General features: G+C 50.5%; 1 protein-coding gene across 1 annotated transcript in view; it reads left to right on the top strand.

The window, feature by feature from the left end:
• Positions 1–4,509, top strand: part of ALDH1A3 (aldehyde dehydrogenase 1 family member A3) — a 30,624-nt gene extending 26,115 nt beyond the window's left edge. The window contains exons 11-13 of the mRNA XM_090263817.1: positions 396–553; positions 1,348–1,422; positions 3,978–4,509. Of these exons, the coding sequence (XP_090119943.1) occupies positions 396–553; positions 1,348–1,422; positions 3,978–4,050 (306 nt within the window). The 3' untranslated portion in view covers positions 4,051–4,509. The remainder of the gene's footprint in view (positions 1–395; positions 554–1,347; positions 1,423–3,977) is intronic.
• Positions 4,510–12,456: the final 7,947 nt, after the last annotated feature.

Raw genomic sequence — 12,456 nt, 5'->3', positions numbered from 1 at the left:
GAGGTCAGGGCACACGGTCCTGCAGCTGTACCTGTGCGCCCCCTTCGAGACCACTTCCCAAGAAAAACGCCCAGGGTTTTGTCTTTTGCACGTCTGAGCACGCCGGGGCCGCTCCAAATCTCGACGCCCTGCTAATAATGAGAGATCTGAAACCCCATGTATGCCTTGGGCTGTGATTTCTTATTTCTGTCTCATTTTAACCCTTCCCTTCAGGCTGCAACCAGCCAACACGTAGCTAAAAAAGTCCTTGAATGTACTTTCTTGTCCAGTCATGTTTGTCTGCGCATGTGAGCACTTAGGGTATAAAGCAAGTATGCAACAGGGAAATGCCTGCTCAGGGCACGTGTCTTTTACCGAAATGTGCCTCTCACGGCCATTCTTGCGATCCATCCTAGATTTTTGGGCCGGTGCAGCTACTAATGAAGTTCAAAACGATCGAAGAAGTGATCCAAAGAGCAAACAGCCTGGAATATGGGCTTGCAGCGGCCGTCTTCACCAAAAACCTTGACAAAGCTCTGAGGCTGGCCTCCGCATTAGAGTCTGGCACTGTATGGTGAGTGGGAGGTGTGAGTTTTGGCCGTCCCACGTGGCTGGCTTCCTAGCTTCACGGCTCGTCTGTTAACAGAGAGCTGCTCGTCACCTGTTACAGGCTAAGCCCTGTCTTTGTTTTGCTGGGTCCCCATGATCACCGTCTGAGATAGGTACCATTTTATTGTCTCCATTTCGCATGTGAGGAAATGGACGCACAGAGAGGTGGAGTGACCTGCCCGGGGTCACACAGCATCGCACAGCTAGCCCTTGGCAGAGTAGGGCGCAGAGCCGGACACCCAGCTTTGGTCCCCATGACCTTGAGCACGGTGTGTGCGGCTCCTTGGACTTCACTCCCTCTGGCCTTAGTTTTTTATTCTGATTGTAAAAGCAACTCATGTCCCTGTGCAAAGGATGCATAAAAATCCCTGCTTCACCAGTAAGTCTACAGATACCAGTATCCTCATTGCAAAGAAAATATTGGATGATAAAGGTGGACTAGAGCTCAGACAGGCTAAGTCAGCGCCGAATGCAACAGGCAAGAGGCAGGAGAACGTTGGGATCCAGTCTGTCCCGTTTCAAAGCCATAACTTTCTTCTCCTTTCACACCCCGTTGTCATCCCTGTCCTATAAAGGGAGAGCTATCAGCTTAGGAATATCCAGATCTCATTTTCTGGGGGGGGAGCATGAGAAGGCAGAAGCTGAAAGCACACAGTTTCCGTGATTAAAACTATGCATTGAGCGCCTCCCAGCCGAACGCCCAAGGTCAAGGTAGGTCCCCTCCGGGTAACGATGAGCATCTTCTCATTCTCTCTCTAGGATCAACTGCTACAATGCCATCTACGCACAGGCTCCGTTTGGTGGCTTTAAAATGTCGGGAAATGGCAGAGAATTGTAAGTGTTTCTGTCTCTCCACGTGTGCTGGCTGGGGGGTAAGGGATGCTCCCGTCTGTCCGTCTTTGTGTCCTCTCCCTCTGGGGCTGCTCTGGATCCCTCCCTCCTCTCTCCCCCTCCAGCCTTCCCCCCTCACTGTGCTCCTTCAGGCCCCAGGACCAGCCTCCAGCCTCGGCTTACGTGTCCCCGAAACATCTATGGCACGTGGGCACGTTCAGTAGATACTCACTGGACAAGGGCATGAGCAAAACCAGAAAAGTGTTCTTTTGCCAGATGTAGGATGTAATTACACAAACCCCTGGCCCTCAGCGAGGAAGACAGGCTCCCTCCTAGGTCGGGCTCCGGCCCTGTCTGTCATTAGCAGAGGCCCTGGGGACAGACTGCAGGCAACGTGGCTCCTTCCCGGTGCCTTGTTAAGAGGCCTAGGTGACATCTCCTGCTGGTTACATCAGGCCATCGTGTACTCCCTCCTGGTTCCCTTTGGTCTTGCCCGTTGGGCACACGTGGTCATGGGGCTTCTCTGATAGGCTGCCTTCAACCAGTCAGGCTGTGACATCTGGGGGACCCAGAGCACTCATGGTCCCAGAGCCCCAGCACTGCCCTCCCGCAGCAAGAATTGCGGTCCACACAGCAGATACTTTTGGTTGTCGAAGCTGCAGGAAGGCTGTGCGGGACCCACCTGACTCCCAGTGTGTGCTGACCCACACCGCTTCCCACTTCCTGTCCTCACCATGTCACCTCTGTGTCCCTTCCTGCCCTCCTGACAGTGCTTCCAAATTCTTAGCTCCCCTTTGCCTGGCACAGAGCAGGGCCAGGAGCGTATTTGCTGAATACGGTCCATGTTCCTGCTGATGAGCCACAGTCGGGACTTTTTTGAACGTCTGTTTTTCTGACCCTTGGCATATATTTTCCCAAGGCTTTTGATAAAGTGCTTTAACATAATTCACAAGGAGCCTGGAAACAGACTTGAGCACCGATTTCCATTTTTAGTTGTCTCTAATTAATGTCTTCATGTTGCAATAAGTTCCCCTTTTTTCTGCTGGAACACTGAGCGGTGGATTCCATGGTTTTCCCCATCCCCGGCCGCCCGGGCTGGGCTGGCGATCTGCCGCCCACCCACGGGCCTTCCGGGACCTGATCCTCTGCAGGTCTTGAGAAGAAGCCTGCAATTTCTCTTCCTTCAGGGTGCGTTTCTTAGTTTTTGCTTTGCTTTGCTTTGCAATAAAAGTAATACCGTCACAAAAACAATCCACGCAGGCCCCGGCCGGTGTGGCTCAGTTGGAACGTTGTGCCATAGACCGAGAGGTCACCGGTTTGATTCCCAGTCAGGGCACATGCCCAGGTTGCAGGGTTGATACCCGGTCGGAGCACATACAAGAGGCAACTGATCAATGTTTCTCTCCCTCTCCCTCCCTCTCCCTCCCTCTCTCTCTAAAAAGCAATGAAAAAAGAGTCCCTGGGTGAGGAGTTTAAACATTTCTTTAAGGTTATTATGCATTTTCCATGCACAGAACAGAGGCAGACCTGTGTGTTCTTTTCTGTTTCCAAATGAAATGGGAATTAATGACTTCTTCCTCTTAAAGACAAGCTTTGGATGTGCTATTCTTCTTTTTCTTGGTGGTCTCCTAGGATGGACTTTTGTGCTCTTTCCAAGTGGTTTGGTTCTTACCAGTCATGCTGACGTTCTTCCCTGTGCGTGAATTTTGACCCACCTGTGGGAGATTGTGACGGCTAGAAAGGGTCACCTGGGCTCTTTCTGTCACACCAAAAGCAATGACATTCATCACAGACACTTGCTCAAAGGCTGTGGTCACTCCTGTGTCCACTCTGTGTTGACACCTCCCTACCTCGCCACTCCTCTGGCCTCACTCTTCTTAGAGCTACTCCCCAGCTGAGTATTCCAAGGCCACCTGAGGCCCTCCGTATCCCCAGCCCTCATGGATCTTCTGGCCACAGCCCAGACCATGGCTTAGGGCCTCTGCTTCTTCTGTATCTTCAGTGTCTTCAGCTAAAAGTCATAAATCCAGAGTGATTCACCTCTTTTTGTCTGTTTGTTGTAATCCTCACCCGAGGATATGTTTACTGATTTTTTTAAAGAGAGAGGAAGGGGACGAGAGAAAAAGAGAGAGAGATCAATGTGAGAGGGAAACTGATCAGTTGCCTCCCATATACGCCCTGACGGGGCATTGAACCTGCAACCCAGGTATGTGCCCTGACTGAGGATAGAACCTGCCACCTTTTGCTGCTTGGATCAACGCTTCAACCAACTGAGCCACCCGGCCAGGGCTACCGCTTTTTTAAAATCTTCTTCATTTTCTGAAAGCAAACGCCTGTTCTTCTGAATATTTCAAAAGCATCATACAAAAATCTTGATATTTAAATTTAGGTTACATATTCAGTTCCTTAAACCCTACACATGGGGGCGCAGTCCTGGCATTTGGATTCAATTTCAAACTGCTCCGTGGATCCTAACGAATCCAGCATCAGAACACGGCTCCCGGGGAAGGGCTGAGTGATGTGCCCATTTTGTATGTTTCTCTTTTCTGTGGTCACAGAGGTGAATACGCACTGGCCGAATACACCGAAGTGAAAACGGTCACCATCAAACTGGACCACAAGGACCCCTGAGGGAAAGGCGGGCTCTTTCCTCTGACATCTGACAGCTGAATGTGGCCCATCAAACCTGCCGACGAAAAAGTGCTGTTTCTGACCTTCCCGGCCCACTTTCTTCCACCCACCTCTCCACTGGATGGGAACGGTTTTCATTTTCCTCTCGCTCTCCTGTTGGGGACGACATTGCAGTCCCGCCTGGGGGTGGCACTATTGGGTATTTCCAGCTTCCCTTTCACCAGGTCCCCTGGGACACGAAGTGCTCAGGGCGCTGCCAACAGGAAGTGGTGACTGAAGTACCCGGCAGTCACTTAAAAATGCTTTGCTGACTCTGCTCCAGGAAGAACTAGGCGAAAACTCCCTCTATGTTCTAGAAACAGGGCTCTGTACCTGCGGGATCCCTCAGGGTTACTTGCCCACAGAACGAGCCCCTCCTACCATTTAGTTGAAAAAAAAAAAAAAATAGCACCAAGTTCAAACAAACAAACAAAACCAGAATTGCGAGGATCCAATGTGGGGCGCTCTGGGGAAGCAGGTGACGCGGAAGGTTACTGAAAGTTTTGGGTGTGAAGGAGAAAGGGTCTACCGGAACTACATCTTGACATTGACCTTGGGGACCCAGCTTAAAACCAACACTGCCTTGGGAATATGACCGGATCAGCTGCCCCGAGAGCTTATCTAAAACTACGTCCGCGTCTGTCTTAACCAAGGCACATTCTCAGGCAGAAAGCATCAATAGAGTCCCTCACTGTCACTGCTAAGCACCCAGTGCTCTGACACTTAAAGCCGCAGAGCAAATCCTAGGACAATTAAGTCCCACATTTTACAAACCAGAGCCATAATTCGCTTTTCTACTGCTTGAATTCATGGGTTATAAGTCTGTACCATGTCCCTTTTCTCCTAGTTGGGTTGTTCATTTTAGATCAGTAATGCATATGCAGCCAGGAAGGCTGCTGTTATATATCGGTTTTTGTTTTTTTTTCAAGTCCTGTCTTGATATTAACTCATGATTAGTCAGCACATAACACCCAGACTCCATGGGGGAACTGGATCTCCTACTAAAGTGGCTTGATTTCTGCACTAACAGGTTGTGAGTTTTTTGTTTCCTCTTTGTGCACTTATAGTTTTAACTTGGAAAATGGAAGGTGGTCCCATATGGCTTTCAAAACACCAAACCAAACTGAAATTGGGTTCTCTTAAGGATCAAAATCAAGTCTTTGACTGTTCCTCACTAGTACTTTTCTAATGGTGCTCATGTTGGAGAATTAAATTATGTTTGAGAATTAGACGGGGGGAGGGACAATCACAAAATGAAGGTCTGAGCCCAAAGCAGTGTATGTATGAAGTCATATATGAAATGGGATTATCATTCTTGCCAGAAACATACAACATACCTTCCCCTGTCTCCTCCACATCAGTTAGCACTTATCACTTACACTGTCAATAACTTGTTAAATCAGGATTTGACTCATACACTGAATTTTCAGGATTTTTATCTCAAGCAATTATAGACACTAACCTTGATAGTAATACATTAGAGGGTTCTTATTCTTTCATTGTACAATAATGCCTTTAATATGAAATGGTACATTATTTATAATGGGTAGAGTTAATGTATCTTTTTATAGTTGTAAGTAAACAGAGGTGGTATATTTAACCTTCTGTAATATACTGTATTTAGAAATGGAAATCTATATAGGATTTGATTTCACTTCTTTGAAGGTTTACTCCTGTGGTTTAAAAATCTATTGGCCTGGGAATTCTGATCCTAACTACAGATTGTGTTTCAATGCAACAATGATAAAATAAAGCTGGATATTTGAGAAATGCTATATATATATATATTTTTTTTTTTTCATTTAAGGACCCAATCCATTTTAATCCTATGCCTGATCTTTCTCTTTTTTAGACCTTTGGTACTAAAAGGCTTATGATAAAGCAGAATCAATAACTTAAGAACAAAATTACTTTGGTTCAATGGATCAGGCCTAGACTTTAGCCTGAGTGTGAAATCCACTTCCAGGTTTTGGGGGTTGACCAGGCAGCCTCAGAGACTCTGTGTCTTAGTTGGCAAAACGTAAGTTGTCACCTCAGCTGTCCGAGTCTCCTTTTATCATTAATTGATAAGGATGTGAGTGGGGACAGTGGCGGGGGATATTGCGTGCGCATTTATGGTCTACACAAGTTTCCATTTTTGTCCCTTTTCTCCATGCGGATTTAGGTATTGGGGTTTAATTTACCTTCAGTTTCTAAGACTTCAAACAAAACAGCCTCATCACCAAATCGCGAGCTTGCACTGAGGTTGGACCCAGAACAGTCCCTGTACTTGGTTACGTCCTCCATGTTCAACCTGTGCACTTGATGTTGGAAGTCTAGATGACTTCGGCCAGGCAGTGACAAAGCACCGGCCTTTAAGAGACACTTGGGTCAGTTCCCTTGTAATGGATGCAGTTGTGGGTGCATTCATGTATTTAGAAATCTCTTAATTCCTCAGCCTAAATGGGAACAGGAAATTCTAGGGAAATGATCTTTCCCTTCACCAAAGCCTGACCCTCCGAGGGGAGTGGTTCTGGAGACACGGGCCAGCTGTTGTGTGTGTGTACATGTGCGTGTGCATGCATGTGCATGTGTGCATTTGTGTGTCTGGGCGGGGGGCACAGGAGGTGGTCACATGACCTGAAAGCAGACCTTCAGAATGCCCTAGCTTCTCCTGATGATGAATGAAGCCATTTTTAATGTCCTTGCTCCTAGCATGTGGCTAACCTGAGCTTGAAGGTGGATAATGAGGCACGTTGAAAACAGCGTCCAAGGAGGAATGTCTGAGGAAACTGAGTACCCAGCTGGGAAAACAAACAAAAACAAGAACAAAAAAAAAAAAAGACACCAAGGGGCCAAATCAGCCACCATGCTTTCAGAAGGCAGAAATGTCAGGGTGGGGTAGGGGGTAGCTTCTAGATGACCCCACCTTCGGAGGGGTCATTCCAACATGAGATACTGAGAATCCAGGTAGGATGTAGAGCTAAAGTTCGAGAATCATGGGTAAGCAGGGGTCAAGATGAAGAAATTGACATGTAACAACATTCCCCAGGCAAATCTGTGACTAACTCATTCTAATGAATAGAGTTCAGTGCTGGGATAGAACCAACTCGGAAGAGGCCAGCTGTGCGTCGGTGTTTCGGCTGTTTTCTGTGCTGGAGACACTCCTAGCCTGTTCCCAAGCTCAGTTCAAAGGGAAATTGAGTTGCCAGAATCCAGTGTCCACATCGGCTGCTGTCTGCCCAGGCCCTGAGCGTGCGCTTCCCCAGAGTGCCGCTAGATGGCGCGGCCGCAGCCCCGAAGGCGCAGCGCCCCCCGGGCGGGGCTTACTCAGCACTGCGGGCACCACGCCCTGCAAATTATTAGGGACCCTTCCGCAGCAATCGTACTGCTGTTGCTTTTGCATAATGGAATTAGGGCCGCATGGGTGAGGACAGGATTGCAAAACTGCACCCGTTCTTCTGGAAGGGCGCCCCGCGGCAGGAGAGCTGGAGGCGCAGGTTCTTAGGACCACAACTGCCGCGTGGTCCCCTTGCCCAGAAGGGGCCCGAAGAGCCGTTCACGTGGGGCGCGTCCGCAGGTTGTGTGGCGGCCCTGTGGCCCTGTGGCTGCCCGGCTTTTGTGCAATGACAGTGAGCGTGGTGGCGATCCGTCTCTGCGCCTTGCGCTAAATCCTGGGAATGTCCCCGTCATAACATTGCACGCGAGGAGCCTAGAGCGCTGTGCCATGGGCACCCGAGTTAGAATCTGATGCCTGCCTGCCTCTTTATGACCTGCGTTTGGCTAATGCCCTCCAGAGTGTGATGAACATACTAATACCAGGTTGAAACATAATAAATTGCCAACATCCCACCATGTTTTATCCACACTTCCCCCAAAGAACTCCAATTTAAAATAATTCACCAAATAATGACATATTGGTGTAGATCCATAATTAAATTAGTACATTCATATAACGGAAGGGGCGCAGTTGGCAAATATTAATGCTTTAAAAAGACGTATTTCTATATCGCCCCGTCAAGAGCTGTGCGCAAACGAACGTCCCCTGCCTTGTTCATGTGTCACTGCCAGGGCGTACCGCCCGTATGCACAGGTCAGAGGTGCACCCGCGGGTTTTGCTGCGAGCGGAGCCGAGCGGCCGCGAAAGCTGGGTGGAGCCAAGAACCGGCCCATCTTATCGCCGCACCGGCCCCGCGCGCACCCAAACCTGGACGGGACATCGCGCTAGAAGGGCCCGTGGGCCCTGCCACCTCCCGGGCAGGAGCGGTGAATTTGCCCACTGCGGTTGCCCGCTGGGGAAACTGAGGCGGGCCAGCGCGGGCGCTCCCCGTGCGGGTTCCGGGAGGAGCCGCCGCGGCCCGTCTCCGTCCGGCGCGCTCTTTGCGCCGCCCGCGCGCCCGCCTCCCGCCGCCCCCCCGCCCTCCCCGCCCGCGGGTGGCCGCAGGATTGAGGAAGTGCGTCTGGGCCCGGCCCGGCCCCCGCGCGCGCGGCCGGAGCGCAGGGGGCGGAGGGCAGTGGCACCGCCGGGCCCCGGCCTGCTGGTGTCCCCCCCCGCCCCGCGTGCGCAGCCCCGTCGCCGTCGCCGCCGCTTCAGGTAAGCGCTGGCCCGGCCCGCGCCCCGCCCGGGGTGCTAGCTGCCGCCTGCGGCCGCTCCGCGTGAAACCTTGGGCCCCGCAGCGCAGGCCGGAGCTCCCGGGGGCCGCGCTCAGACCCCAGGCAGCCTCTCGGGGGGAGGGGTGGGGGAGGGGCCCCGGAGCGGAACCCCAAAACCCAGCGCAGGACGGTGCCGGGGCGTGGGGAGCAGAGGCAAGAACCCAAGGTAGGAAAACAACCAGAGTGGCTACACGTCTACTCAGCCTTTGAAGAAAACCCCTTCCTTCAACTTTTGGAGCGCGCGTGTGCGTGGAGTGTGAGCGCGCGTGTGCACGTGTGAAAGTGCATATGTGTTGGGAAGGGACTGCCAGGAGTCTCTCTCTCCCGCGGAGGGAGAGGGTTGGAGGGGGGGATAGGGGGGTGTCTGGTGATGCTGGGGGCCGGGAGCACCCAGCACGTTGTCACCCTCCTCAAAGTCAAGCGTCCTGTCACTGGTCGATAAAAACTACCATCTCTTGGGGTCTCTGTGGGCGACCTTCCCTGACAGGGGCTCGGGGGTGAGTCTTGGGGCGGGGAACAGGAGGAGGCAGGAGAGCCAGGGAAGAGAGAGAGAGTGATGGAAAATATGGGGACCTCTGGGGATCAGAGGGAGACGGTGACTGAGAATTTGGCGACTTCTGTGGCCAAAGTTTTTCCCTCACAAACACATCACCACGCAGGTGTCAGAGAGGTAGAGAGACAGGAGCTTTTCTCCTGCCTCTGAGTCCCTTGGACCTTATAAAGAATACGCACACATTGGGGCAATGTTAATATCCAACACCTTTTGTGATCTGACTTAATTATCTTTGCTTATGTCCTGGAAGAGTAAGGAAATTAAATTAAAAACATACACCTGAAGCTAATACAAAGTGTTGAATGCAATTGCAAAACAAACTTTTTTTATAAGTTGAAACACACACACACGCACACACACACACGCACGCACGCACCCCTAAAGGAGACCTTGGGGTCTGCCAAACCTTTCTGTCCCCCAGGTTCCCACATTTCGGGGAGTGGTCCCAGCATCAATTCTTTGGCTCGGTCGCTAGGAATTAGCCTCCATCCCGTTCCCTGTCCCCTGGGTTTAGTCTGTTAGCCAGTCCTGTTGGCATGTGTCCAGGTCGCTGCCCTCCTTTCTCGCAGCATCGTGCACTATTACAGTCCTCCCTGTGCCCATCGCTTCCGCTTGGCAGCCAGAATGATTTTTTTTTAAGTAGGTGAGGCAGATAGTGCCATTCCTCTGCTTGGCACCCTTCAGTAGCTTTCCTTGTAGTAGCAGAAAGTGCAGGAGATGTTCCTGGCACCCGCCCAGCTGACCTGGCCTCTGCCTCCTCAGATCATCTGGCCATTGCCCCCAGCCACCCTGGCCCATCTTGTTCTCCAGTTCCTCTCTCGCATCCCTCTGTCTGTGTTTTTGGGGGTCTCTACTGTGTTCCCATTTTATCTGTTGGACTTCTTTAATTCCCTGGAGGTCTCCACGGGAGCTCCGGGGTTCAGAGACAGTTCCTATGTGCCTGCCATGCTCACTGCTGCATCTGGGCTTCCAGAACCATCCAGGAGGTGCCCAGGTCCTACTGGCACAGTGAACGATGATGAATGGACAGCCTTTACTCCATTGTGGTTTCGTATTCCCGAAGGGCTTCTGTTCTCGAACGCTTGCGTGTTCATTTGGGATTGAGAAGTACCCGTTTCTCGGGTCTGCAGGTCCATGATATTTTGAGGTCTGGAAACGCATCAAACACATTTTGTAGGCAAGCCAGGATTGATCAAGGGATGCTAATGGTACCAAGGGATATGTGGGACCATGGGCCCACCATCTCCACCAGGCTTTGGATTCAAAAACACGCTGGATGATGTGAGCATTTCTAACATGCTTGATTTGCTAATGTTTTCCGACTCGTGGATACTGGCCACCCTTGCTAAGCTTCCTATAAAAACAGGTGAGCAGATCCAGAATTGCTTGTGTCTTCCTTAACTATGCCCTTCCTAGCTGCTGTACGTTTCATGAACTCATGAAGTTCACCCTTTGTGAAAGGGCCCAGTAAAAACATTTGTAGAGTGAGAATCAGATTCCCCTCCACACACACTTTTTTTCTTTAAGTATTTGGACTGCTCCATTAGCCCAGTTATGGAGAGTTGGCAAAAGAACATTGGTGAGGCTTAAACACTTAAAAACTTGTTAAAATAATGATCATTGCAGAAAGCTCTTGAAGCTCTCTTTAGGATGTACATACCATCAGGGAAAGAAAACATGTCATTTACAACCACGATTGGTTGCGTTGGTCTGAACCCAAAAGAAGCAGGAAAAAGCAAAGATTCGTTCGATGCCATTAAGCAAAATGGGAGTTGCTTCATCTAAAAACGGCTACCTCCGTGTCTAAGCCAAAATACAGATTGTAATTGAAAACTGCTCCAGAGGCAAAATCCTTCACTGGTAAAGTGATTTTTCAAAAGGAAACTGAAAATGAAAAGGGGAACAAAGTGTACTGGCTGAGAGGCGGCCTAAACTATTTTAAAGGTTATTTTTTGTTTGTTTGTTTTTGTTTTTTCAATGTAAACACATTTTAGGGTAAGACTTCCGTTCCACGTTTGGATTTGGGGAGCGTGTTGGATATTGAGGAGCTGATTTGGGGACGTATTTAGAAGCAGAGAGCCACTGTTTTGTTTGGTTTCTGAATGTTACTAGGGCCTTTATTGTAAAGCAGAGGTTCTGTTTTGCTGTTTCTCCCTGGGCCCACCTCAAGTTCAGGGCTCCGTCCAGAACCTGCCCACTGGGGAGGCAGTGCACCTGCCCTCCAGCACTGACGTTCTGAGCTCGTTAATCACAGGGCAGGTGGGCGACCCTGCTGGCCTCCCAGTCCCCGAGTCCCACCCCCTGTTATTATAAGAGCCACTCTGGCCCTGTTGTAGAAATTGCAAAATCTGTCTGCAGCCCGGTGAGGTTACCTGGGTGGGCAGGAGGATGCATGTCTATTTTTAAGAGACGAGAAAACTGAGGTGCATGTAAGTTTCACCTTGTGGTTACACCATGACACGTGACCAAGATCATTCAAGCCTTTGACTTTCTAACTGTGCTTTTTTCTTTCCATATAGTCTTGGACATCATTTACATGACCTTCATCTTTTTTTCTTTTTTTAACTACACTATCACTCCCCATGTCCAAGAATGGTTGCTAATTATCCCGTGCTTCACGGGTAGTATAGAAAATGTACAAACACGGACAGAAACACACGCATTTCACATGGTAATACCCTGAGCAGCATGCAGTTACCCCATGCCAGGCCTGAGCTGGGCCTTGGTCTTGCCCTCACGGTGCTTCTGGTCATTTAATCACCATAGCAGGGTGGGCTCTTATGTTGGGGGACCCCCTAACCTCAGAGGAGAGAGCAGCCTTGTTAGTCCTTGGAGATGAGTCTTTATCTCACTCAGCTTCTCGTGGTAATTCACACTATTTGGGCTGGATAGCTCTGTGGTGGGCGGCTGCCCTGTACATTGTAGGGTACACAGTACTGTCCCAAACCTCTCCCCACTAGAGGCCAGCAGCACCCCGCCCCCAGCTGTGACGACCAAACATGCCTTCAGACACTGCCAAGTGTACCCTGGGAGGCCGGAGGACAGGCCCAATATACGGGGCCCACTTTGCCGACCCCTGGGGCTCAGACTGTTCTGGCTTCATAACCAGCACCAGTGCTTTCTAGGGCCCTTCTCTTCTGGATTGTGTCCTGGTGGCCCGTTTGGAATTGTGTCCCCCTCTG

This window comes from Furipterus horrens, unplaced genomic scaffold (assembly GCF_987537825.1).
Source record: "Furipterus horrens unplaced genomic scaffold, mFurHor1.1.pri manual_scaffold_16, whole genome shotgun sequence".
NCBI classification, from domain to species: domain Eukaryota; kingdom Metazoa; phylum Chordata; class Mammalia; order Chiroptera; family Furipteridae; genus Furipterus; species Furipterus horrens.
Note: the sequence above shows the minus strand (reverse complement) of the source record. Positions and strands in the feature narration are given on the sequence as shown.